The 27,970-nt window shown below is 48.6% G+C and overlaps 1 protein-coding gene across 7 annotated transcripts in view; it reads right to left on the reverse strand.

The window, feature by feature from the left end:
- Positions 1–27,970, reverse strand: part of Rbpms (RNA binding protein, mRNA processing factor) — a 149,741-nt gene that overhangs the window by 12,016 nt on the left and 109,755 nt on the right. For 3 of the 7 annotated variants that reach the window (XR_013104359.1, XR_013104358.1, XM_076914019.1), the window contains exon 6: positions 11,737–11,870. The exons of 1 other annotated variant lie outside the window; for it this stretch is intronic. Coding sequence is in view for 3 of the 6 variants with exons in the window: in XM_076914019.1 (XP_076770134.1) it covers positions 11,737–11,870 (134 nt within the window). In the remaining 3 variants the exon portion in view is untranslated. Of the gene's footprint in view, positions 1–1,743; positions 3,084–9,033; positions 9,264–11,736; positions 11,871–27,970 lie in introns of those variants that run through there. 3 more of the 7 variants (XM_034520304.2, XM_076914018.1, XR_013104357.1) reach the window with 2 other exon arrangements.

Consider the following 27,970-nt stretch of genomic DNA (forward strand, 5'->3'; position numbering starts at 1 on the left):
GAAAAGCTATGAGCCAGGGGTCCTACCTCATTCTGGGTGTTCAGACCCCCTCGCTGCTCCAAGATGGGTCAATTCACACTGGCCAGGGTGGTATTTCCTGTCCAGGGGTGGAGAAGTCCCACAGTAGCATCCTGAATTTCCACGTGCTCTAATGAACACCAGCCAAACTCAGGGCAGCCCGCTTCAGCCAGTATTGAGGTTCTGGCAACTGCCCATCCTTTTCAAAGCTCACAGCTGTTAGCAGCCTAGTATGGCCACCATGGATTCTCCTCTCTCTACTCCCTAAGCTGGGGAGACTTAATTAAAATATAAACAAAGGGAGGGGCAATTCATGACCTCTCCTGAGACTGCCCTGGCTGGAACTGAATTTTCTGAGAACCTGTTCTCTCAGGAAAAGGGTCAGCTTCCTGGCATGCTGTGTTTACCAGGCCCCAAGAGGCACCTGTAGCTTGTGACAGAGCTAGACAAAGGTCAACAGTAGTGTTGCCTCTCCTAACCAACCTAACACAGCCAGAGGGAATGCTTTCTCCACCTGGAAGGACGTTCAGGGGCTCACACTATGCAAAATCTGAATCAGAAGGGCATGTATGTTTTATTCTTAAACACCCGTCCACTGACGATGCCAGTTTTGTCTGTAACCTGTTGGGCAGAAGGAGGAATGTTCACCAAAATCCCACCTATCATCCTTTTTTTTTTTTTTTTTTTTTTTTTTTTTGAGACAGGGTCTCTCATAGCCCAGGCTAGCCTCTAACTCACCCTGAATTACTTCAACTCCTGTTCACTGTCTACTTCAGACAGCCTGGCTTACCAGGCTAACTCCTCCCACTGAGTACAAGGCACAACAGTGCTTCTGGGACAAGGAAGACGGAATGACAGCAAAGAGGGGAAACTTGGGAAGTAGCAGAGGGACCTCGACCCGAGGCAGAAGGTTTACTTAGGTTCCTCAAACATCAGGATGAAACAGAAGCCACTCTGGCTGTGGTGCAAGTATACAAGTGGGCCAGAGGCAGCTTGCAGACAACCCTATGAAGACTCAGGATCGTGGGGTTGCTGGAAACCTGCTGCCCCAGAGTCCAGCTCAGAAGGCAGAACCAGGCACCACCAGATCCTGCCAGCTACCTGGCTCTAAAGGCCTAGAAGCCAAGGAACTGGAATCTCAGGGAGAAATTAATTCTTGCTCTGGTCCCCAAGCACTCCTTGGGACTTCCTTCCGACTCAAGGACCCCATGACAGTAGCCATGTCCCCTAGCTGCCAGTGCAGAACAGGAGGGGCCCCACTGGGGAATTCCATTTTAACTTCGGAAGACTCCCACTCTGAATTGGCACTTATGTGGCCCCAAAGAAACCAAACCAAACCCTAAGGATGAAGCGTCAGCTTCTACGTCAGAATCTATCTCAGGCCATCCTTTGGGCCATCTCACACACTATGCTTCCTCAAGGACCATGTCAGATATTATTTCCAGAGGCTCAAAAACTGTGAAGGCAAAGTCATATTGTCGGGGAGCCACAGGAGCCCCAAAAGACCCTGGAAGCCAGGCAGGCATCTTTCCCATCAATCATGACAGAAAGGGCTGAGAGAACAGAAACTTATGGCCGGAGACAAACACCCACACTGAGCGTCTGTAGAGCAAAAGGACCCATAGACAGACAGACAGACAGACCGACAGAGACAAGAGGGGACAGTGTGGAAAGAGGTGAGTCAGGAAGGCGGGAGGGCCGAAGACAGAAGAAACAAGTACCTACCCTTGGCTCATGGCTCTTCATCTCAGTCCATTTGCTCACTAAGCAGAGAGCAGAGTTGGAGCTGCCTTCTTGAGACAGCTGGGAAAGAGCAGCCTCGGGCCAGAGCCCTCAGGCAAGGGATGCTGGGAACCTAAACCCAAAATGGGCCGTGTGCACCGGGTCAGTGTGGAGCAGTGGTGGTGGGTGTGCGGCTTGGGTGTGGGGTGGGGGGGATGTCAGGCTCTAAGGCCACCATGGCATAGTGTTCACCAAGGGGGACACAGGGAGGGGCTGGCAGGGGACAGTGAGCTGCAGGGTAGATGGCATGGGTCTGGGACTAGTGAAGGTGACTGAGAAAAAGGCCTCCTTGCTGTTTGCTGCCCTAGCCTCCCTGGCTGCCTCTCCTTCCAGTGTTCTCCACCCCACTTTGAGAGTGAGGGACCCCCCCCACACAAACGCATACATGCTCACCCGCGTGCACACACACACACACCCTCAATCATGTAGTGGTGAATGGAGAAAATGTGAACCCCAAACCTGCATTCCAAGACAGCATGGCTCTTGCTTTCAGACACCCAAGGCACCCACCTTCCAGCAGGGGGCAGCACGTGATAGGTCAAACTGGGCTGCTTCCTGTTCTTGCACCCAGAGAGGGGCAGAGTCCGAGGGGGCATAGCCAGGAGTGTGGGCAGCCGGCCCAGGAGAACATGCTGTCTTGTGCATGTTCACACTGTTTGCAGGGCGGCTACGAGAGGCTTCACTTTTCCTCCATTTCGGGCTGTTTGTTCTGCTGTAACTTTTGGCCCCAGGTCATTTCTGGCCATGCCCTGAAGGCTGCTTGACCCCTTTTTATCACTGAGGGTAAGGGCTACAGGCGTCCCCAGACTTGCTCAAATGGCAGCTTTTCAGTAAGTTACCTACATCCATTGTAGCCGTGGAAGAGCCGGCTTACTCAACTGTCATCCTAGTGGTTTCTGCACTATCAACATAAACATGTGCAGGAAAACACACACACACACACACACACACTCACTCACTCACTCACTCACACTCACTCACTCCTGACTCACATGCCTACATACGATTCCAGGGGTTTGAGGTCCCCATGAGAACTTCTAATAAAATATTAACTAACACAAACCCTGACTTAGTCTGTGGCAGACAGAGACAGTGTCCAATGTAGCAGACTGAGAAGCCTAGAGACTTGCGACATTTTTTTAATAACAGTGATTCAGTTCCCTGCCTGGGGCCACAGAGTGCGGGGGACTCTACCTTTACACTCAAACACGTCTCACAGAAAGGCAACTTTGGCAGGCTCCAATATCCCCCGTGGTGACAGAGCAGACAGGAGGAGCAGATACCTGGGCAGACAATAATTGGAAGGAAAAAAAGGAACCACGCTGGAGATAGTAAATACTCAAGATACGGAACTAAACACAACAGCTAAGCACCACACGGAATTTATGTTTCCGCTGATGAGGCCAAGGACGTAAAGCCCTGACTGTCTCCAGGGTAGAACACCCACTCAATCCACCATCCCTGGCCCCTGTGCACACCAGGCAACAGAGGGCAGGGCCAACTGTCATTAGCTTTGACTCTCTTCTCTCTAGTGCAGTATCACTGTCCTCTTTAGAGTCCAACAGTGATGAGGAAGGCTACCAGGCATGGCGACCAGTGCAGTTAGCCATCCTCTGGTGGCTTTTTCCTCTGCTGTCCCCAGGCCGTTGGGCTCACCTTGGCCTTTCAGAAATGCCGTCATTCTAGGGCTACGGTCCAAATCATTTAGAACAGACCAGTTTATTTGTTCATTTCTCTGTATGTGTGTGAGGAAGGAGGACAGCCTGGCCCGGCTTGTCGATTCCCCACCAGGCCTAGTGGCAACCACTTTTGCTCCCTGACCCATCTCATTTGCAATTTAAAGTCTCCTCTGGACTGCTGGCATGCACTCATCCAGATAAGAGGTACCACTCTTAGATCTTCAAAAGGGTGACTGGAAAAAGACCCATCTCAAAAGGCTCTCCTGCCCAGCAAGTTTGAGAGCAACACACCGTGTCCTGGACATGACTGACACAAAGCAGTGCATGAAAGGCTTTGCTTGTGATACGGAGGGACTTGGGAGGGACTTGTTCCACTGACTCCCTGGGCATCCCAAAGTCATCTGACTGCAAAATCTTTTGATTCTCTGCCAGCTATTAATAGCCATGGAGAAAAGCCAGCGTGGGGCCTGGTCAGTGGTGATGAGGTTGAGGTGTCCAATGTGGCATCCAAACTTCCTGGTCTAGCGGCCATGCAACAGACCCCAAAAGCAAGCCCACCCCCTTTGATTGATAGCCTGCATTCCATTCCTGGGATGTAAGATTTGTGTGAATTGGTCCACGGTGTAAGTCCATCATCTCACTCATCAAGTGAGCTACAGCTCTTGGCTATAGCTATCGCCAAGAGCTGGCTTATATGAATAGTCCTAGCACTCGAGAGGCTGGAGCAGGAGGATTGCTGTGAGTCTGAAGCCAACCTTGAAGGCATGGCAAACACTATCTCAAAATACCAAAAAAGTCCCAGCTGGAGAAGGCTGGTTCTTCAAAGACACCTAGCTAGGCTGACAGTGTGTCAGTCACTGGTGTATGAATCTCACATTCAAGGTCCGAGGACCACAAGTCCCCTCCTCAAAGACCAATCACGCACTGGAGACCAAGAGCAAGCCCTTGGGACTCTCTCTCCTGAGTTTCAGCTCTTGCTGGATATTCTGAACACAAGTTAGTTTCCTATTTCCAGACAGGTGTGTGAAATGTGCTCCAAGTTCACTGAGACACCACTCTGGTTGAGGGCACCCGAGCGTATAACACCCTGCGTCAGATTCGGTCCACAGAGGCAGCTTCCCATCCGTAGTTAATCTTGTCAGCTTGTTAATTTTTAACTATGTTTGCTTAGCAAGGTCCATTAGCGGTCCCTGGGCACCGAGCTCAGTGAAGCGGGCAGAGTTCGTGCACAATATATGAAGTTGGGGTGTCCCATTTTCCCATCCTGTCATTGGGTTCTGGCCTTCCACACTGGCAGGGCAAACTCTGAATAAAACATGATGCCATTTGGACTCAATTTTCCTTTTGCTCCCGTCAAAACTTGTTTGCTTCAAAGAGAAAAGTTCACTTTTGCCTTTTAGGAAGCTGGTGTTGGATAATTACAAAGTTTCCTTGCGGCTCAGGGTTGGTTTCCAAAACTCCAAAGTCACTTACTGAATGTGCCTGGGAGCCTGTGCCGAGGGAAGCAATCCGTGGTGGAACCCCAGGTCACATACTGAGTACCTGAAAGGCGCTGCCTAAAGAAGCAACTAGAACCCACCTTGGACCATGTGGTGCCTCTCTGTCCACACTGCACACTCCAGGCGGGCGCGCCTACTCTTTCTGCTCTTTCTCTGGGCCCCACAACCAAGGCCAGCACAGAGGCTCCGCTTACCAAATGCTACTCTGATGTTCCTGTTGTACCCATTTCCCCTGCTCACCACAGTACCTGGGAGCCTCTAGTAAGACCAGGCTACCTTCTGGCAAAGGCAAGGAGTGGAAAGGCTCCTTAGTAAGTCCCAAATGCCACCCACATTGGTATTCTTCCTCTCAAATGAATGTTACGTGACAGATGTTCGCTCTTCTGTTGATACAGAAAGAAATGGAGCAGGATAAAAGAAACGTGCCTAAGATATCAAATTTAACAGATCGGGCAGCAACCGTCATTAAAAAATGAATCCCTTTCATGGGGCTAGCTACATGGTTCAGCAAACAGAGCGCTTGTTGTGAAAGTCAGAAACCCCGAGTTCAAACCCTGGAGCTCACACAAAGCTGCCTTCTGACCTCTGGGTGTGCAACACAGTACAGATGTGCAAGCACACAATCACAGACACACAAAAATAGTATTTAAAAAAAAATTCCTGTTTGTGAGCTTCGAGTGGTGGCACGCCTGCATCTCCACACTTGGGAGGATCTACAACAGAAGAACCATAAATTTGAGGATGGCCTGGACCACAGAGTGAGACCAAAAACCAAACAATACAATTATTGTTGATTTCCTTTTTGGGAAACTTGTGATCTTGAACTAGTGATCTTCCTACCTCTAGGAGCTAAAGGCTGGGAATACAGGCACGATCCCAATTCAGAGACACTGACAAGGTCACAAGGACAGAGGGCTTCCTTAGCCAGGAGCAGAGTCCCTGGGCTCAGATCATAGCTCTAATGGCTAACCTTCTAGGGTGCCACACTTGACTAGAGCCAGGAGGTAGAAGGAGCATGTGGGAGGAGGCCCCAGAGCCCACGGGGCCCTCTCTTCTGCGGCTTATCTGACAGAAGGCCAGAAAAGGGCCCTGGTTCCGTGTGGATCCATAAGCACCATGCTGCTCTCTGGAATTTCCTAGTGGCCTGGTATCTCCTGCCAGGACAGGTTTCCTACAGGAGGGTGTGTCCTGGTGTGTGTGTGTGTGTGTGTGTGTGTGTGTGTGGTGGTGGTGGTGGGGAGGGGGGATCGTGTAAGAGGCACAAGCAGTTGAGGACCACACTGCAGGGTGGTGCTGTCATGTGGCAGCAGAGACACCTGTCATCTGATAACACATCTCCCCCTGCTTGTCACTCACTCTTCCGGTCTCTGGTTTTGGTGTCTGCAGGCAGCTTTTGTCCTATACTAAGCCAGGAGAGGATTTTACTACCGATGTCTTGTGGGAAACAAGGGCTGAGTCCCTTTCCCTGGAAACATTCCTTAAAAAGGCACCCTGAAGGGCTAAACTTGGGGGGCAGGGAAGAGGGGAAGGTTTGTGAAACAACTCAGGTATAAAATGCTTGTCTAGGAAGCTCTATCCAGTACAGGGAAAAAAAAAAATACCCAAGCCAAAGGGGGGAAAAAGAACAAAATAAAAACCCAAACAGCAAGTCACTACGATTACTAATTAGACATTACTAATGTCTTATAACTAAGCTTCTTAGCCCCGTGCTCCTGAAGCTCTGATGTTTAAAGTTGAGGTTATGTGGCTGACACTCGGCAGGCCAGGTCTGGAACCTGTACATGGCCCTGAACTACCACTGCCTAAAGGAGGGCCTCAGGAAGAAAGGGGATTGCAATCTCAACAGCAGAGGTGAGTGCCTCTCCTCCAACCCCAGCCTCCACAGACTGCCAGGCTTCCCATTCCAGAAAGCCTGCCAGGCACTAAAGACTGGCATTTTGTGGAGTTACAGTCTGTGTGGGTGCTTTCTGCAGTATGACCTCCCAGAGCTGCAGGGTCGGGGAATGTTCAAAGGGCTCCAGCCATCGCTCAGCACGGCCTAGGCTCCCCTCAGCCCTCTAGGGCAGGCCGAGAGGGACAGTGTCTGGAAGGGACAGCAGGTGTTCCAACACAAGGCAGGGCTATGACAGGGTCTGTGGTTCATGACAGTATGCACCCCAAATGTCCGTGCCCCCTCCTGACTTTTAAGAAAAGATGTTACTAAGGTATTAAACTCCTGCTAGGGGTCAGAGAGGCCTAGTTTACTGTCTTCACAGGATTGGCCACAACAACAGAACTTGCTGCTACCTGCTGAGCCAAAGATGAGCAACACAGATCAGAAAACCTTGGTTAATGAGGCCCAAACCATGCCGACAGTTGCCAGACACCTGACGGTCTCCCAGGGTCCTTGTCCCTGGCCCTAAACCCTTGTGCTCTGAGGACACACCTTGTGTGCCCAAGCCTCAAGTCTATGTTCTGTTTTCCACAGGGCAGTGGTTACTGACAGCAAGATGATAATTTGAACAAACAAACCCCTATAATCCAATTATTGTCAGTTTTATCATGGGGCTGGGGAGATGGCTCAGTGGTTAGAGTGTTCTTTAATTCTGCCTTGAAAGATGGAGGTAGGGTATTCTCCAGAGCAAGTTGGCTAGAGAGACCCACCCTGTCAGTGAGCTGAAGAGTCTGGTCCTCGCTGAACTGAGTCTAGACTGAACACGACTGCCTTCACTAGCCTCCACACACATGTGCACACACATACGTGCACACCACACACATCAAAATGGAAAAGAAAGTTACACTCCACGAGTGACAATGGGTACAGACCTGCAGGTAACCCAGACAGCCTCCAGGTCTGTCTGTCTAAGTTCTTTATTGTGTTTGCCTGTGGCAATTACCTGTGGACCATAGTTCTCAGTTTGTTTGGAGTTAAACCTCAAAATTTTCCAGGGTGTCTCAGGGACGTCTCAAGATGCACACCTCAAGAAGTCTGCTATAATTTACAAAGTGTCCCTCAGGGGAGGCTTCCCTTCAGCAACCAGCAGCTGCAGTGAGTGGGAAGGCACAGTGGCACACGGTAAAACCAGGGTCCTGCGAAACGGCAGACTCAGGACCTTCTCTCAGACCCGCTCCCCTGAGAATCTTTCAGGCTCAACTCTGGGGCTGCCTCTAGTGGGGGATAGGGGGGTGGGATGGGGGTCTCCATTTCTGTGAGGTGAGACCAGCAGATTAAAAAAGGCAGACTATAAACAGGTGGTGACAGAAGGTCTATATGTTGCCTTCACCTTCCAGAAAGGGAAGATGAAGCATCTTATCTGCTACCCAATGACTCACACAATGTATTTCCTAAACATCACACATCAACTAGGGTGAAGCAGAAGACCACTTACATATGCTAAGGATAGAAATCTGAGTGGCTAGAGTCACGCTTCCCTCTGTACAAGCGCTGAGGCAGCACACGTACTTTGCTGTCTGATACTTTATCCAATTTAAGGAAGTTAGGAGTTGTGAAAGTCTTCCTAAAGCACAGGCTGCCTAGGCGCTCTGGAGTCTTCTGCCTCTGCCTCCCAAGCACGGGGTGACAGGTGTACACCACCGTTGGATCAAAACCATTGGCGTTTGATAGCACAGAAGGCCCTTTAAACCTGAGCTGAGAATGGCCCGTGACTAGAACTGAACCAGAACTGGGATCCAACTCCTTCTCAACAGCAGGTCCCGCTTCATGGCTCCTCCCTTAGGCACCGAGCAGGAAGGCGGGGAGGACGTGTCCACTAGCGAGGTACGTCAGCCTCATCTGATGCACGGGCATCTATCTGGTAGCGGATGACTTGCTGGCACGAGCGTCTCCTCGTAGGAGGTTCAGGTGGCTCTGGAGCTCAAGAAGCTGGTAGCAGCGTCGATGAGGCCCAGGCACTGGGCAGTCTTCTGGGGTGCTCTTTTGGAATCTGCTCCCACGAAACATACAACTTAGTTGCTATGGGCCTGATCCTCACAAACCTCAGCCAGAGATTAAACACCTTGGCTCCAAAACTGCGGCACCGTAAAAACAGAAAAAACGCTGTAGTCTACTTGAGACCTTTTTTTTTTTTTTGCTCTGATTAAAATTTTTATTGAAATTGCTCAAATATCATCAAGAAATAGTTTTTGCAAAAGGGGGGGGGGGTTGCTAATAAATTCAACATGGGAGCTCCCTCTGCTGGTCTGCAGTAGGTTGATATGTGACAAACACATTCCCAGAGACAAATCTAATTTGTTGAAGAAGTGGACAAAAGACAGGTGTGTTGGGCTTTGCCTCTGGAGAGAAACACTAGAAGAAAAAAAAAAAAATCCATGTCTCAAAATAGAGCACAACATTGCCAAAAAAAAAAAATAAAAATAAAAAAAAAGTAAAATTAGAAGACTCTCCAAAACATTACGTTTCCAGAACAAAACACCAATCATCTAGTAAGGGGCCGCCCACTCTGCTCCCTCGTTAGCATGACGGAAGCTACGTTTGCCTCCAAGTCTCTTCTGACAGACTTCCCATCTACTTAGAGGGAAAAGCTGCAAGGAGCCATTGGAGTGAGGCCTCTCCGAAATTCCATTAAGTCTCTGGTGAGCCAGCGCCTTGCTTGCTGTGTTAGTCAGCAAGGAGAATAGGCGACACTTACTCTAGTCACCCTGGAAGCGCTGTGATTTGGGGGTATCTTCTCAGACCCGTTTGTTTCCTCATTATACAATGGGCTGGACCAGCTGTCTCTAAAGCCTCTACTGGTTCATTCTGAGTCCCACCACGGACCAAGACATTCAATAAGAATGTTCTCTTAAGTGACTCCAGGGAAGAAGTCGAATTTCAAGACACAGCCCTCACCACCAGCAGGTCAGAGTTCCACCCAATCCAGGGCTGATGGCTGAGTCGAGAGGATTCCCGGCTGGGAACAATGTCTCAAGAGAAGGGGGCCATCTAGGTGATGCAAGCCAGTAAGGCGAGATCCATCTAATCTTGCACTGTCTCTCCATCCTTCCTCAGTGGCGAAGGCTTCCTAGCGCTCCCAAGAGATCTCGGTTAGAACCTTCAGCCTCCGCATCACCCAGTCATCCCGATTTCATCTGTTACATCCTGACCAGAGCCAGCGGTCCCCGGTCTTTCTGAACACTGCCAGGTCCTGCCTCCAGGGCAGTGGTGACCAGCTTGGTTGCTGACTACTCGAAGCCACAGATTCTGTAGACTATGTGCAACCTTGCATTGTTCTATGGCATGTGTCCCTAATGACCTACTTGCTCTGTTCTGAGAGGGGCACAGCACCAGCACATGAGGTATAGGGCACACACAAAAGGGACTTTTAGCCACCTGCCTGCTACCTGTCAGCTATGTTAGTGAACACTGAGGCAGGGATACTGGGCATAGCACAGAAAAGCAAAGGGCACACCTGGTCCTTGACTTCAGTCTGTTTCCTGGACCACTGCCAGCCACTCACTGCCACTTTCGGTTTTTCCTCATCCCCTACACTGCTTGGTACCTTCCCCAGTGGAGGATATCTTGGCCTGTGGCACAGGCGCTGAGGGCTTCCTGTCTGCCTGCAGCTGAGAGGCCCTGGGAGAGCAGCTCAGGAGGCCAGTTGGCAACTGAGGCAAGAAAAGACTGATGTGTCAGATTTAAAGTCAAAGGGTGCTTGGCCCTAAGTGCTCCTGATGTGGTGGCTTGGGGACACTCACTAGGGCTGCTTACAGGGGCCTTAATCAGAATTGTTCTGTGCAACATGTTTCATCAGGCACTGGAAACAAATACCAGGCAAAAATAAACACACACACCCCACCTGACCAGCCTGACAATTTAAAAAGACTTACTGTATTTGTTTAGCTTGCCTGTATGTATGTACACACCTCACACGCACGTATGGAAGGCGGAGAACAACCAGAAGTCGTCAGGCTTGGCAGCAAGCACCTTTGCCTGATGAGCCATCTCTCCAGCCCACAGCCTGGCAAGTTTTAAAAGGCCAGGCTGAGTGGCGTATTAGTGAGAAACATGGAATATAGCGTTTTACTTGTTAACAACCAGCACTTTCCACGGGCCAATGAAATGAGGGGTGACTTCCGAGGATGAAGCTCCTCTGCTCAGATTATTATCCTCACATGATCTCGGGGAAGCGTGGCCTTCAGGGGAGAGGAAGCATTGGCATGCCTCAGACTGTTCTTAACGAAGCAAGAAAAGCACACGGCAGACGACTACCTCTGCCATGTACCTTTCCCACACATGGCAATAAACAAGCTTTTGTCTTGCCTAAAATATACTTTAGACTTCTTCATGGAAGCTTCCCTTTGGTCCCTCAGCTCCCTGTGGACAAGAGAGCAAGCCTCTTAATTCATACACGCCAAGCACACATTGAAACCTGTGCCTCAAGTACACACCTCCCTTCCATACTGGATGGATGCACGCACGCACGCACGCACGCACGCACGCACGCACAGACACCCTTATGCCCCTGTGGTGCCCTTTTGCTAGCTGGGAGCCAAGGAGGGAAGCCTGCTCGGTCTTTGCGTGTGACATGAGGGTGAGATCATTAGGGAAGAGAGAGGTGTCCTTTGGGGCAGACATCAGGCAGTGGGTGGGATCATGACTGTCAGATGGATCCTTGGAGGTCCTGGAGGGGTGGTCAGCTTGTCGTAGAGGGAATCATTCACTTCCTGGAGGTGGATCTGTTAGCTGGGTAGGTGTTAGTCACATGGTGTGCTCTGGGGAACCGGGTCTGAAAGGGCTGGTGGTGGAGTGAGTGGAGAGGTGGCCGATGGGCATGAATTACCTGGGCATGCAGTGAAGCGGGATAGGTGAAAGCGGCAGGAGCAGGAAGAGCAGGCGCTAACTCCGCTGGGTACAGAGGGTACGGGGCCCACACTTCAGGGCTACTGGGGTAAAGTGCAGGTACTGTGAGCTCATCTGCAAGAGAAGAATAAGGGAGAGTTAGTGGTTACCACACGAAAACCAACACCCAGCAACCCTGAGCCCAGATCAATGTCAGAGGTCAGAGGTCAAATTACTCTCCTCCTCCTAACAACCTGCTGCTCTGCACCCCCAAACTCTAAGCAAAGGACTTTAAGGACGGAACAAATAAGTCCAACATCTGCTGCCTGCCCAGCAAGGTCGTGGGCCTGGGCCCTGGACGCTGTGATGTCTCTCCAGCTGTAGCTGAGGACCAGAGGACAGTGGGAACTTCCTGCTGAAACAGAGCATGGTCCCCTGAGGGATGGAAGGAGGAGAGTGTGTGTCTGCAGGAGACATCCCACGAGAACCTTCTGCTTTCTCTGCGTGCCTTTCAGGGAACAATGGTTACTGGCAGAACCCCAGCAGGCCAGAACTCCAAGGCTGTGTGTGTGGCTATCAGTATTGTTATGGGCAAATAAACCAGGATAAAGCACTTTCCAATTTGTCTTCAAAGTACAGGGCCAAATACTGCGACCACCGGACAATTAGAACATTACAAACTCAAAGAAGGGAAGTGTCCTGAACATCCATCCCAAGCCAATCTCCCCAAAGACGGAGTAAGCAGGATTAGCGGCCGTTTATTCTGACTGTCTGGTCTAAAGGCTCCCTGTGCAGCTCCGGCTCTACCCGAGTCAGCCTGCAGCTGCCAGACGGAAGGTCCACTGCCCGGCTGCCCAATGCACCAGGATGCAAGCTGCTAAAAGTAGAGGCAAGCGTGCTAGTGAGCTCGGCACAAGCACAACTACAACTGCTCGCTGGACTCTGAGGCAGCAATCTCAGTATTTGCTTTTCTCACCTGTCAGCATCTGAAACCAAGCCTACTGAGGATGTGTCCCAAGACAGCCGAGGGAGGCAGGACAGGGGGACTGTAAGAAGCCATTAGTAACTGCCATACTAGACGGCTGAGAAATGCAGGGGACGTGTGACCAGAGAGGTCAAAAGTCACTTCCCTTCTTGCCAATGTCCAAGCATCCTGCCCCAGAAATGCTGTGTTTTGCCAGGACCTTCAATATTAATTAGGAAAGGGCGCCGAGGACAGCAAACAGCTATGCTGAGTGTGTCGTGGGTATAGATCTGTGGAGCAACCGGGAAATGACGGGAAGGCCTGCCAAGTGTGCATGAAACAGGCACAGGAGGAGACAGAGCCGATCTCCAGACATACAGGACCCCAACACTGGCTAATGTACCAGGGCTGACTCCTTCCCTCCCTCCCCAGAACCCTCCCCACAGGAAGACACTTAAAACACATCGGTGAAAACAGACTGAGAATCCAGGTGGCAGAGACCAGTGCTAAGTGCTAAGTGTGAAACTAATTGTTACCATGTAGCCAGAGAAGTCACAGTGCCACTAATTACTTTAACAATCACCAAGTCTACATATTTACTTCAAGTCCTGGGGTGTGTGGCCCAGCAAAGGCTCAGGGAATCAATCCCTGAGAGGGTGGAGAGAAAGCCCTGCAGACCCTGCATTTCCTGCCCTGCAGGGACATATGCTTTCCATCAGAGCTGCTCCTGTGGGGGCCTGGCTAGTGGGAACCAACCGCTGCTGGAACCAAGGCCTTGGATTTTAAACAACCAACCACGCTCAGAAATGGCGAGCTATTATTGTCATTATTGTTATTTTAGCTACCAGACTATTTTGAGACATTCTGCGTCTTTTATAAAAGTCAAGAGAGTCTCATGCCCTGGTGCACTCTTAGCTAGCTCATGTTTATTGGGCCTGATGTGACAGCAGGAAACCTTAGAGCTGACTGTCAACCAGTATCAACTGGTAGAAGCCAGCAGAGGGGAGCACTTGACTGCAGCTAGTCTGTGGTCCCCAAATCACACTGTTAGCAGGAGGTGACTGACTCCAGGGACTGGGAGAGGCGCCCAAGGCGCCTTCTGACAGTCTGCAAAATGGAAGTTCTGCCTGCAGCCCAGTCTGATGATGAAGAAAAAATAAATAAATAAATAAAAATAAAAAATAAACCCCGGACCATGTCCGCCAGCATGCTGCTCCCTTCTTAGACCAGCCAGCAATATTTTCAGCAGCTATTTTATAAATGTGAGAATTTAGTAGCTCCAAACACTCTGAAAGAGAAATCTGGCCTCATCTCACTTAAGAGTCATTATAAGGGATGAAATTATTCGCTGGTTATTTTTCTGGTGCAACCATAAAGTGGCTGCTGAACCGTGAGACGGTCGACATTTCTCCAGATGGTTAGCTTATCATAGACTCATAATACAACAAGCTAAATGGGGGCCAGGAGGAGCACGAGGATGTGGTGGAATAAGACCTCCAAGCCTTTCTACAATTTCATCCTGACATGTGGCTTCTATCACATCTATGTGGTACCCGGGAACAACTCACCTGAGAATAGTTGTTTGGATGCAGATCAGAAGAATGGGATGTACTAGCCATCCCCTAAATTCAGGTGATGAGCTGGCCAAAGCATGGTGTGGTTAGTAAGCCTCTTGGCACATCTAAGCATTCCTTTTTTCCCTGCTTTGGAGTAGAGATTTACGGTTCCTTGACTGTCCAGAGGCTGTTGCTACTTGGGTTACAACCTACACTTGGAAGCAGTCCACACAGGCTCAAACTCCAAAAACACCCCCCTCTAAGAAGCTGGCTTTCTACTTGTTAATGTGGTCTTGCGAAAATGGAAAGGTTTCAGAGGGAGACCTGCCCTGGGGACAGCACTTAAATGAAAGAGTGGGCAGAGCCCTGCATAGAGCAAGACCGCCTTCCCTGACCATCACTCCTTCTGCCCAAGCGAGCAGGGTAGAGAAGAGAAGCCCAAGGTCCAGGGGATGAAACACAGCCCAGAGGGAGTCAAACTCCTCTTGGGCATCCACAGTAGGCAGATGAGGACTTGTCCGAACATCCCACGACAATGGGCAAATCCTTTCTCACTACGCAGCAGCCCAGCCTACAGCCCCATACCCTTTCTCCTGCTGCAACTCTGGGTGACTTGTAAGTGGCCTTAAAGATACAAACAAACCCCAGACCTAAGAATATGTGATCTAAAAAGCTCCAGTTATGTTCTGAGGAACAAAGACTACAGGCTCCCACTCTAACCTCTCTATGGAAGGGAAGCACTGATGGAGGTTTATACAGGAGCCCTGAGGATATATATCATCCATCTCAAGTGTGGAAACAGGCAGAGGCCAAGCTTCTGCTTCAAGAGGAACCTTTAAGGGAATCAGGGACAAAGAAATTCCAATTGGCATTTATCTTGCCACCTAGAAGGTTCTATCTGGTAACACTGTACAACAATATGCTTAACTATATGACACACTGAGCGCAAACACACACCCAAAACACCTGCCTGCCTCCATCCAGACTCTAGGAGGGATGCCCCTTAGACCGGTTGCCCAGACAGCAGGCACACTACATTGTTGCCATGGGCCTTGGCTCAACCTTACCATGTCATCTGACTTCAGTTACTCACAGTGCATTGGAGAGGAGGTCTCTTGAAATTCTCTTGGTTGCTATCATTACCACCTTTCAAAGAGCCCATGCTGCCCCCTTGACTCATGGGATGGTCTAAAAATCCCTGGATTTCTTGTTTTCCCCTGGGGTCGAGGCTCAGACAGCATTCCAACCCTACCCCAGGCAAATCATACCTCTGGGGGTAAGCTCTTACTCTAACGTGTGTAAGAGCCAACCGCCTGCAGATAATAAATGAAGACATAGATCCCATCCTGCCTCCACAGAGCGAAATAAATCACAGGTCACTTCTCTGATAGGAAAGAAACATGCAGAAGGGCACCAAGGTCTAAAACCTCCAAGGTCATTTACGGGAACCCAGGTCTCTTTCTCACAGTTCTGACCCTACACTATCCACCCCTACCCCAGCTCCCCTGGCTCCGCACAGGAAACACACTATTGTAGATGGGGGTGGGAGACCCAAGGGCAGGGTGGGGGTGGTTTTCAGCTCATGCCTCCTGAGTGCTGGGATCAAGGGTGTGCACCACATGGCCCAGTTTCAGATGGCTTTTTGAGAAGATGAAATTTTAACCAGGAAAATCAGCGGCCATGATATGAAAGGCCTAAACATTTCTGTTGCTGTTGACTTATTTTTTCCTTTCCCCCCCACCCCAAAACAGGTTTTCTCTGTGTAAAATAGGCTCTGCTCAAACTCCATCTGCCCCTCCCTCCCTAGTGCTGGAATTAAAGTAAAGGCATGTGCCAGCACTGACTGTTGAGAGAAACATTTTTAATTGAGAAGAAATAAAAAACTGGAAACAAGAAGAATAAATTAGCAGGAACCCCCTCACCTTGCCTGCATACTTCAGCAAGTAGCTTAAATGGTCCCAAAGTCATCCTACTGGTGACCCCTCTTTTAAGGACTGACTTAACAGGACATTGGGAGGAAGGAAACCTCTTGTTCCAGAGACTGGTTCAAAGTTCTCCAAGCTGAGAATCAGGAGTTCTAGCACAATCAGCAGCGCTCCCGTGAGAGCTGCCTTACAGAAGAGATGCTCTTTCTACAGAGATATATTCAAGTAAGCAGGTTAATCGGCAAGGGGCCACATGCTTAAGGCCGAGCCTACAGGATCTAAGAATGGCCTTACTTCTTCTCCGGGTATTTTCTGGAAACCTTACAAACAAAACTATTAACTTTCTTTTTTTACTGTAAAAATTATCTTAATTTCCCAGGCAACCTTGTGAGTTTATCACCACATTAAATGTCTGGGTTCAGCAAAGTGAGCTGACTGTACTAAATCCTGGGCACACGAGGAGAAGCCAGGGCTAGCTCCAGTGCCAGCTGCCACAGACTTTGGCCATTTCTTCCACTTCAGTTACTAATTATGATGACCCATAAAACCATCTTGCTTTCTAACCCAATGTACTGAACTCAAAGTCACCAAGCCTAACCCATCAAAAAGAACCATTCACTGTCACATACCAACCAATTCCTTTTTCTACTTTCAGTACACACTCTCTCTCTCTCTCTCTCTCTCTCTTGCACATGCACAGGTTGTACATATGGGCAAGGATCGGAGGGGATATGTACTGTTCGCTCTAACATTCGTGAAGCAAAGATGGTGGCTGGCAATTTGCAGCAATCCTCCTGTCTCTATCCCCCATGAAGCTGGGGTCACAGGCCCACGTGCTTCCTGAGCAGGTGTTGGGACCCAAACCTGAGAGGTCCTCATGCCTGCATAGCAAACACTTGTCACGGATCCATCTCTTCTGCCCCACAATGCATTCCTTTTTCCATTTCACTCTAAAAGCCCCTTCATGTCACGTTACCATGTCAGCTCTTAACTCCTAGTAACAAAATAAAACAATTTAATGCTGGTAGCAGGGATAAGAACACTAGTTAGTTAATGTTGACTGTGCCCATTCTGTGTCCCGTGTGATGTATCAGAGGTATGAGCACCAGCTCCTGGCCATCCTGGGGGAACAGGAAGGCAGAGCCCGGTGTCTAGCCTAGTCACTCTAGGCACGTGAGAAACTGGAGCAATCAAGATCTGCTCGCTCCCTGCTGCATTTTCTTGCCCCCACATCCAGGTCACTGCACTTCACTGGCTGCAAAGACACGTTCCTGCTTCACCTTCCTACTTCAGCCTGTGCAGTCAGCTGGCTGTCAGCGACTTCCATCACCTCCGCAGGTTCTGCCTAACATAGCAACAGGGCCACAAAGGACGTGGGTTAAGCATGTGCCCAAGGCTGCCCTGTCTTGTCCTCTTGACAACAGCGTTCCAGGGTGGCCCAGCTGGTCCACATGAAGACATCCAATGCATCACAGTTTAAAAGAATCTGCTTCCTCTGTGAGAGGTGAGGGACCCCTGGAGCTCAGGCAGAAGAAAACTGTCCCTCTGTCCCTCCACAGAGGGACAGTTTTCTATTCCTGCTCACTGCACAGAGACATTTTCCTTCCCGTTCCATCCTGGCCTGCAGATGCAGTGGTGAGAACTAGTTGTCTCTGGCCAAGTCCATTCCCCAGCCTGTGTGCACTGAACTCAGCTCTAAGCATCTGCTAGCCCAACAGACAGCTGCAATCAAGCTGTTGACGAGTGCCACGTTTTCACAGAGCACCTGTTTCATGTCACATGAACAACAACATGGGAACATCTGCTCAGCTCAGCTTGACAGAGGCTGGGATCACCCGGGAAGAAGAGACCTCAATGAAGAAAATGTCTCTATCAGATTAGCCTGTGGGTATGAGTAATTCGGGAAGGCACAGATCAATGAGGGCCAGCTGTTCAGGAAAGCAGGCCAAGCAAGCCACAAAGAGCAAGCAAGCTAGTAAGCGGCACCCTTCTATGGTGCCTGCTTCAGTTTCTGCTTCTAGGTTCCCGCCCCAGCTTCCCTTCATTATGGACTGAAATGGGGTTGGGTAAACCAAGTAATCACTTTCTCCCCAAGCCACTTTTAGTTGTGGGGTTTAATCACAACAATGGAAAGCAAACTTTGCTTGCATGCATGCAGTGTATGAACCCTGACACGTAGTCTGTTGTTGGGTAATTCTGAAAAAGCAATGTGTGAAAAGGTCCTTAGCATACCTTATACAAACCAAGAAATGTAACTACCTTTACAGACACGACAAAAACCAGTACCTAGCTTCTGAATTTTGTATTCCTAATGAGAATTATGAACTTCTCACCACTAGAAAGCAGGTAGCCCAAAGACTCAAAAGGAGCAATATTAACCAGCCACTAAGATTCCACTTGAGTAAGAGTAAAAACATTATAAATAATTGAAAAAGTTGTAATATTTAACTAGATTCCCGTAGGAATCTAAATCAACACTGTGATTAGGCGCCAGCAAGAAGGCTTGGCACATCAAAAGTGCTTGCTGTGCGCATCTGAATCCTTAGAACCCAAGAAAAAGCCAAATCCAACAGCAGGCACCTATAACCCCAGTGATAATTCCCAGAGACAGAGAGCTGCCCAAGACCTGATGCCAGCTAGCCTGGAACACAGCGAAGCGGCAGAAACGAGAGACCGAGAGACCGTGCTGCAACATCAACATGGATGGTGGAAACTGGCTGCTTTACAGTGTCCTCTGAGCTCCATGAGAGCACCCAAACACACACACACACACACACACACACACACACACACACACACACACACACTGAAGTCAGGATGGTGGCTCACATGGATAATCTCAGGATTTGGACAGTAGAAGCGGGAGGATCAACCTGTCTATAGAAGACCCTGCCTCAAAAAAATAACTGCAGAACAATCAGCTTGTCAAACGGAATGTAGGAGCAACTCTGAGACTGAGCTGACTCTGAGCTCCTAACAATAAGTGCCCTTACCCCACCCTTACCAGGATATCCGCCTCCTTCCCACCCTCCTGGATGCAGAACGCTGAGACGTATATCTGAGTGCAAACAGAGGCCAAATCAAGAGAATGGCATTTGAAATCAATGTGTCCTCAATGTCAAAAGGTCCCAGGCACACACAAGAACATGGCTCCCACCCCTTCCTGACTGGGGGATGGGCAGAACTTAAAGGATGAGGCAATCTCACCTCATGGAGTGTCTCAGCTTCACCTGAGCTCCAGAAGGCCCCTCCCTCTGCCAGCACTGTTTAGCATTACTGAAAACACGGAGGTAGAGGATTTCAAAGTATTTACCCTCTGACCACCTAGGTTCACCAATGTTATTTCTAGGGATGAATTCTACATGAACACAAACTGCAGAAAAGTATCTGAGAAGCTACCGAACCTTTCTAGTATCAGCAACAGAAATGCTTGGGAACAGAAGTGCTTGGGAAGCCTAAGCTGCATGGCTGTTTGTTTTTGCACACAGGGTTTCTCTGTTTAACCGCCCTGGCTGTTCTGGAACTCAGAGGCTGCCTTAAGTGCTGGGATTAAAGGCGCGCACCACCATACCTGGCTCAAACAGTATCACTTAATGCCTTTCTGTATGACTCGGCGGTGTATGCTTAATTAAAAGCCACAAAAATGCTGATCAACTTTAAAGAAAGGCCTTTAAACCGTATGACTAATGACTGAAATTCTACTTTAAAAATTTGTTAAGGGAGCCAGGCAGTGGTGGCACACGCTTTTAATCCCAGCACTTGGGAGGAAGAGGCAGGCAGATTTTCTAGGCCAGCCTGGTCTACAGAGTGAGTTCCAGGACAGCCAGAGCTACACAGAGAAACCCTGTCTTGAAAAACAAACAAACAACAACAAAATTGTTAAGGGAGCTGAGAAATGCAAACAAACCCGCTTTATACACTTCACACTGTATGTCCAAATGAATTTCGTTTTCATTTGGGGAAGCTTTAGTGACTTGTGATAGGAGAGGTCACAGCTCACCCAAGGAAGATCCACCCTGACAACTCCAAAGCTTAGTCCTGACTGCCCTGCTCCCTAGAAGATAAATTAGCATATGTAAATATCCTGCCAAAGGCTCACCATTCCTAGAGAACTGAGACCCTGCTACCTACAGGCTGCAGTCTTTCCTTGTGCTGAATCTGTGTTTTCCTTTCCCAATTGGTTTCCGAATTTAAGATACAAGGAATTTATGCCATGAGTTTTGAATCTAATACCTGGTAACAGAAACAAAACGAAGCTGTCACTTCTACAGGGGAGGGACAGCTTTAAGAGTGCTTCCTGAAGACCAGAGACAGGATGGTCTGAGAGGGCAAAAGAGAGGGAGAAAGAGGTAGAGAGAGGGGAAGGGGGGGAGGGAGAGAGAGAGAGGGAGAGACCCCCTGCCTCAAAGAGAAAGAACAGTGACAGGGAACACAAAACACCCTTCTACGTGAACATACTCCCATACAAATAAATAAACAAACCTTTTGAAAGAAAATGGCTTTTAAGGGCTGGAGGGTGGCTGAGGCAGAAAGGGACCCTGCAACTAAAAGAACCTGAGTCTGATCCCTAGTGCCTGTGACTAAGCTCTCTCTAGAACTCTCTGGTCTCTGACCAGGCATTCTAGTCTAACTGGTACGCTCCAGGCCAGTGAGACTGCGCTCTAGGGAGGAGGATGCCCTCCCCGGGGATGCTGCCTGCACCCAGCATACATGGACATCCTAAAGAGATTTGCTTCTAGATCCTGATTCCTCCTGAGCCTCATTACCCAATGAGTGCTAACTTTCTGGGCTGGAGAGATGGCCCAATAGTTACAGGCTGACACAGGGTAACCATGTGTCTTGGGCTTGAACCACAGAGCAAACAAACATCAGCCTGCAACAGCCTGTGCCAAAATAACAACCAATAAGCCCAACGTCCGCCCTCTCTCGAGTTTTGTGCAAAGGTTTTGGCTTTGAGACTTGAACAAGGCCACAAGGACTAGGTGGTCTCCAGGTAAGGTTAAAATAAAGAATAAATGAAACCCACAGAACTAAATATACATCCATTTGTTCAGGGCCACGCTCTCAGATTTTGGTCAATATCTTTAATACCTGCTATGAACCAAACAACAGACAGAGACTCTTGACTTTTTCAGTCGGGAACAGCTTGCTGACCCTTGCTAAAACTGCTGGTACCCTGGACGACCCGGCACAGCATGGAAAGCAATGTACTTGGAAAACAGACCAGGGCCAAGTAATGTCACAGCAGTAGTCTACTAGGGGACAGGTCACCAGACAAGAGCTGGAGCACTGGTGATGCGAATGGGCGCAGACAGGACAGACACAAGTGACTTCCTTGTATCAGCACCACACTCGAGGAGGTTTCTCGAATGTTACCCATCTCGAGCCATGCACAAGTGTGTGAGGTGATCTCTGCAGCCCAGAGGCTGGGCAGCGAAGAGTATAGGTGACACCAGCCAGGTGAGTAGCAGAACAGAACTGAACCAAAGCAAAGACATGAAAACAGGGGAAGACTTGGAAAGAACCAGGCTTTGGTGGGAATAAGATGAGAAAAAGGGCAGAAGGCATGAACTAAGAAAATACTACATATGAAACTGTTCCAAGAACGGGACAGGGCTCTCGAGGTTACAAAGGATAAACAAGAATCTGGATGCACACCTCAGGAGCACAGTAGCTGGCACTTGCATGAGAAAGAAGCCAGGATACAATCTGGAGAAGTGATCAAGGTTGCCCCTGCCATAGGAAACCTATCCTTCTTCAAAGATTTACTTTCATTTTTATTTGCATGTGTGTGTGTGTGAGTCTGTCTGACATAGGTGCCTAGAAGCAAACTTGGGTTGTCTGGAGGATCTTCGAGCATCTGTAAGCATCTCTCCAGCTTTCAAATTTATTCTCATAAAAAACCAGATGATGGGGCCCACATCTGCCCACACTCAAGAGTGTTGCTCAGGAACCCAGCTTCTCCTTTTCTTTTGTATCCCGTTTGTTTGGCTTTTTGACTTGAGTTGTCCTCAATTTCTAAGAGCTGTGTTTACACCCTATATTATACCACCGTTTACAGTCTCGTGTTTAAAATGTGCAGGGCTCTTTAAGAGCAGAAGGCTTCCTTTAAAAGGCTCCATGCCCTACAGCTGTGCCCAGGGACTCTGACTTGCTCAAAGGTCTGGTTCATTAACCAGCCACTCCAGTGCCTTTGGAGCATCCATCTGAAGGCCCCATGCTACAATCCCAAAGCAGCCCGAGGTATCTACGCACTCAGCCCTGACTGCTTAGGCTTGCCTGTATTCCTTCCTACAAGAAATTTCACAAGTTTAAGAGCCATAACAAACGCCTGGATTTCAATAACGCGGACACATGGCTGACTTTCCTGTGAGATAGACAGTTCTGACTTTGCAAATGCTGGCCTGAAAAAGCCCCTTTCCCACCCTCTCATTCCCGAGGACTGTACTCATTCCTGGGCAGTAAACTTTGAGCAGAGTTCATTTACAAAAACAGGGCACCCTAACCTAGCTAAAGGCAACTGAATGCCAAAAGGAGACTGGAGGTGTGAGACCAAGGCTCTGAGCTTCTGTCGCAGGACGTCGATGCACCAGTGATGCGGCAGCAGCTTCTTCTCTAAAGGGTCTCTCACTCTGTCCTCTTCCAGTCCGACTCCAGGGGAAAGGAGTCAGGGGAAAGGTGTGCGCAGTAGGGAGGATGGCTGGCAGGGGCTTTTCAGGTAAGACACACAGGAGCCATGCAGGAGTCTTCTGAGGTGGCTTGGCCAGCTCGGGGTAGCGAAGATTTATGCTTGTCTCTGGTCAGAACTCACCAAAGAAGGAAGCGGAGGGCGTGAGGATCTAACTCAGACTCATGGCTCTTGTCTACTATAGGAGGCCTTGGGTTTGTCAGCAAAATTAACACATAAATACATTTAATTTAATTAAGGAGGAGGAGGAGGGAAGAAGAGGAGGGAGGAGGAGGAGAAAGAAAAAGAAAGAAGAAAGGAAGAGGGAGAGGAGGAAGTAGAGAAAGCAACAACAGGCACTGCCAGCTCAGGGGTCCTTGTCACCTACTGACGCAGGATGCTGGCCTAACATACAGAATGACAAGTGTTTGTGCATTGCTGAGGTTGTACTCCACACAGTCACATGATCTTTCATTTGCTCTTCTGTACACATCTTCACACCTATAAACACGTTTTCTGTTTAACCATTTCGCATGGCTCTAATGCGTTTAATAGTTATTTAAGCGGTCCACAGGTGTGAGTTAGGCAGCCTCCGTCCTGTTCTTTACAAAATTCTACAACCATCTTTGTAAAGCTTACTTAAAACCCCGTTTTAGCTCAGGGTCTGGGCAGACCTTTTCCTGGACCATAGAGGAGAGAGACAGGAAGGAGGGTCTGAGGGCAGCCCCAGATTGTACAGATCACGTCAGCAAACACATCCCATCAGTTGGGGTCTAAGGTAACATAAAAACTCGAGAACAGAAGTTAACTGTTGTAAAGCCTTGTACAAATAATTAATGTTACTGAATAATTAATCTTTTATGTGTGAACACACTCACATAAAACGAGGTCAGAAAGTAACTTTATGAAGTCGGTTCTCGCCTTTATGTAGGCGCATCTGCCTGGTGAATTATGGCATTTAAAATACAAAGTTTTGTTGTACTTCACCACTTCTGATCTGATAAAACAAGAAAAACTGAGGCTGGAGACTTGGTTTGCTCTTAAGACAAGATTTCACTATGTAGTATAGGCTGTTTGTGACCTCAGGTTGTAGCTCAGGCTAGCCCAAACTCACTCCTCTCCTCTTGCCTTAGCAATCTAAATGCATGGCTTGGAAGACTTACTTAGTTGTGGGCCTCAGTCTGGCAATCATACCTGGGCAAATTTTTTCAAATCTGTGAGCATGATACCTCATTTACAAAAAAAAAAAAAAAAGCAGAATCCTATGCAGCCAGAGCCAGCATCAAGCTTGCTATAACTGGGGATGACCTTGAATTCCTGATCCTTCAGAGTGCTAGGATTATAGGGTGTGTCCTGTCATACCCGGCTTGAGTCACCCACTCTGTGACGCAGGCTGTGGTGAAGGCTGACTAAGGTTAATCAGAGAGCTTCACAAGACTTTGATAGGGCTCCAATCCCAGGATCACACCAGGCACACACCGGTCAGGCTTAGGTGGCCTGTACAGGTATGGAAGAGCTGCAGGCTGGCTGGTGGCCTGGTGAACTGGTGGATAGAAGCGAGGAAATCTCAACACAGATGAGGCTGGGAGGCACCAACACAAGGGCCTTCTGGGGGTGCAGAAGGGTCATGCCAAGGGCCAGACCCCCCACAGTGTACTCTGCATAGGTTCCTTCTCTGGCTTCCTCCCACCTGCTGCAAATTCAGAGAAAGTAGGAGTCTACAACCTGCCAGAGTTTCACAGGGTTCTGAATGAACAGCAGCCATGGATAGCAGGTTCACACTATCTTAGGAAATCTCAATGACCACAGTTCTGTACTCGGAATACAACTCACTGTCTGGGGTCTAAAGTAACTCATTCCAGCAGGCTTTTGTTGGGAACTTATTTTTCTTCAAGCGCATTCATTTCCATGGGTCAAAGGGTGCTATAAAGACACAGAAGGCAAGCAAGAATGGGGAAAGTTCTATGGGTGTGCAGAGAATGGCCATTTGTGTGTAATGTAGCGCCCAGCCCCGTCTGCACGGTCGCCTGTACTTCTGTGTTCCTATCAGAAATGGAACACTGAACTCGCACAGGTAGACAAGTACCCTACCAGTTAGCTGGGCTATATCCCAGCCCACGAGATACACTTCAGTTATCATCTTCATCATTTTTCAAATTAAAAAAAAAAAAATCAAAGACAAACTGCCTTTATACACTTTTCTGTTATTTATATCTGTGTGCCTGTGCAAGGGTGTATGTGTGTCATAGCATGTGTGGGGAGGTCAGAGTACAAGCTGCAGGTTTTAGCTTCCACCATATAGGTCCTGGTGACTGAACTGAGTCGTCAAGCTTAGTGATCACCTTTTCATCTGCTGGCCCCTCTCACTGTTTCCTTTACAACCCACCACTATGATTTCCCCATGAGGAAGTTTCCCTGCTCACAGGTCCTGCAGCTGCCAATCCCCTCTGAACTGGAGACGCTGCTCACTTTACCGTTTTAAGGACTCCGCCAACTCACCTGTGTGTACTAATTGTACCTGTGCCTGGGTACAATTAGTAATGGCTTCTTGACCAAGCAGCCCTGTCACCCAATTTCCCTTTTTTCCCCTTGACTGGAACGTAAGTCAGCAGAGTCCTAAACTCACACCAGGCACCCTGGGAGCATAAACCACTTCCAGGTTTCCAGGACTTCAAACTCACTAAGGCTGACACCATACCCTGGCCATGGTGCACTAGTTCCGGTAGTCTTAAGGGGCTCTGTGTTCCTGCTGCCCCCTTCTGACAGGCTCTACTTGACTTTCTCTAGGAGGAGGCAATCTTCTTGTCCTCTGTAGTCCGCTCATCTACAAACCTGCCTTGGTCCAAGAAATCACTCTTCTGGAACATTCTGCTCTCTCTCTGGGGAACCAGATCCCAGAAATCTAGATTTTTTTTTTTCAAGGAAGCACCTATGAGGCCAGTTCCTGGGGCCAGTGCAGACAAGTTCAGAGCACATAGATCTTGGTCAAATAGTAACAGAGATGTGGCCACAATTAATTAATAACAAGTGTCTATTACACACCAACTATGTGTCAGACACTATGCAAAGCCTACTCTTATCACAAAAGGAACCCAGAGATTAGGGGGGGGGGGAAAGATGGAAAAGCAAGGCCTTAGAAGCATGCGCTCATGTGTAATCCGTGCACTTGAGGGGGTCAGATGAGGGCCATGAGTCTGGGGATAGCCTGCACTACACGAGACCACGGTCTACTACCACACCACCAGGACCACCGCCACAAGGAATAAAATCTGACAGATCCAGCTAACAGTTCTGCTACAAACAGTTCTGTAGCAGCAAGTCCGTGTCATAGGACAGTTAACCCACATACAGAAAGTACCACAGGGTCTACAAAGGGAATGATGAGTAAGGGGACTTCTGAAGGACACACAGGCAGTCATAAAGAAACTAAATCATGGCCAGGGAGTAACGAGTCTAAGAAAAAGTTCAGAAGCAAAGAGAACATGGCAGACTCCCTTTGACCTTTGTACACTCTGCTAGACAGCAGAGAGCATGCCCAGGTATGAGGATGAATGAGGGGCCAATCAGAGTGTGTAGACTGTGAAGACTCTGTTTAGGGTCTACGATGCTATCTTCAGGGTTTCCAGACTGTGAGGTGGCTCAGGTAATAAAGCAGCTTGATGACCCAGGATAAATCCCTGGGACCCGAAGGGCAGAAGGAGACAACAAATTCTCCTGACCCCCACTCATGCCACGCACATACATATGTATGAATGCATGTGCACACACAAATCATGCCAGGAGTAAATGTTTAATCCAGGAGTAAAACAAATGAAACATTTTTAAATGATTCAATACATAGATGAATATATCCAAGTGGTGAGGAATTCTTTTACACACCTATAGTTATTCAGAAAAGAGTCCAAGGGAGCAGGGCAGTGGTGGCACAGGCCTTTAATCCCAGTACTTGGGAAGCAGAGGCAGGCAGATCTCTTTAAGTTTGAGGCTAGCCTGGTCTACAGAGCAAGTTCAAAACAGCCAAGGTTACACAGAGAAACCTTGTGTTAAAAAATGAGTGAATGAATGAATGAATGCGTAGGGGCTAGGCACCTGGACCTATGATGGTGACAGAACTGGAGGGACAGCTGGCTAACAGCTATGGGTGATGCTCTATGTGGATGGACCCTGACATCAGCCATCATCCACAACCCAGTAATATGGAGAACTAAGTCAAATACTTTGCCAACAGCCTAACCTACCTCTTTTCCCTTTTAAGACTTCCGGCTCACTTCATCTACACTCCTTACTGAGTCACTTCCGGACTCACAGAAATCCCAGAAGCCAGCAGGAAGGCATTTCATGTTTCCCAAGTGAGAAGCCTTGGTCATCTCCCTAGTTTGTACCATGGCTCTACCTTATGGCTTCAGAGACGTTTGCACCTGCTTGGTGTATCAGTGACCTGAAAGTATCTGACCAGAGAGATGAGGGAAGAAGAGGTGATTCCTACACTTTGCACAGGATTGCTGTAGGTTCTTCACGGGAGGAGGGAGAGGGCAAGGGCAAGTGGAAAAATGATGGCATACTTTCCATTTTTTTTTCTTTCCAAACAATCACAGTTTTGTTTTTGAATATCTTTCCTGGCATTTGTTGATATCATTGTCTGGGTTCTAAGTGAGGTCAGTGTATTTTAGTCCTTTAAAAAGTTCTTCTGGATGTACGCTAGAAGCAGAAGGGGGTTAACGTCTAAATTTAACATTTCACGATTACTAGAGGTTATTTATTCAGTTGGCATTTGCCAGAAGTCAAGTTACATTGCTATTTTAGGGAAAGAGCTTCAACAAGTTAAGGAACATTCATTGTATAATCAAATAATCTTTTAAACAACTTTTAATGACAGTTTATCAAACACATCTATCCTAAATTTATCCAGAGGTTATAGTCACTGGAATAGCAACGTGCGAGGAAACAAACGGCACATACTTAGGAAGATGACGGACCAGGCTTGGAGTGCATGCCCACCTTCCTGGCACTGGTGGTTTTTATGGATAGAATTGATAACTGTCTTTAAAAGGCACAATCGCAAGTGACACAGAAAGCAATCTTATTAGGAAAGGTCGAATGAAGACTCCACAGCTAATACAGTC

This window comes from Arvicanthis niloticus, chromosome 16 (genome assembly GCF_011762505.2).
Source record: "Arvicanthis niloticus isolate mArvNil1 chromosome 16, mArvNil1.pat.X, whole genome shotgun sequence".
Lineage (NCBI taxonomy): Eukaryota > Metazoa > Chordata > Mammalia > Rodentia > Muridae > Arvicanthis > Arvicanthis niloticus.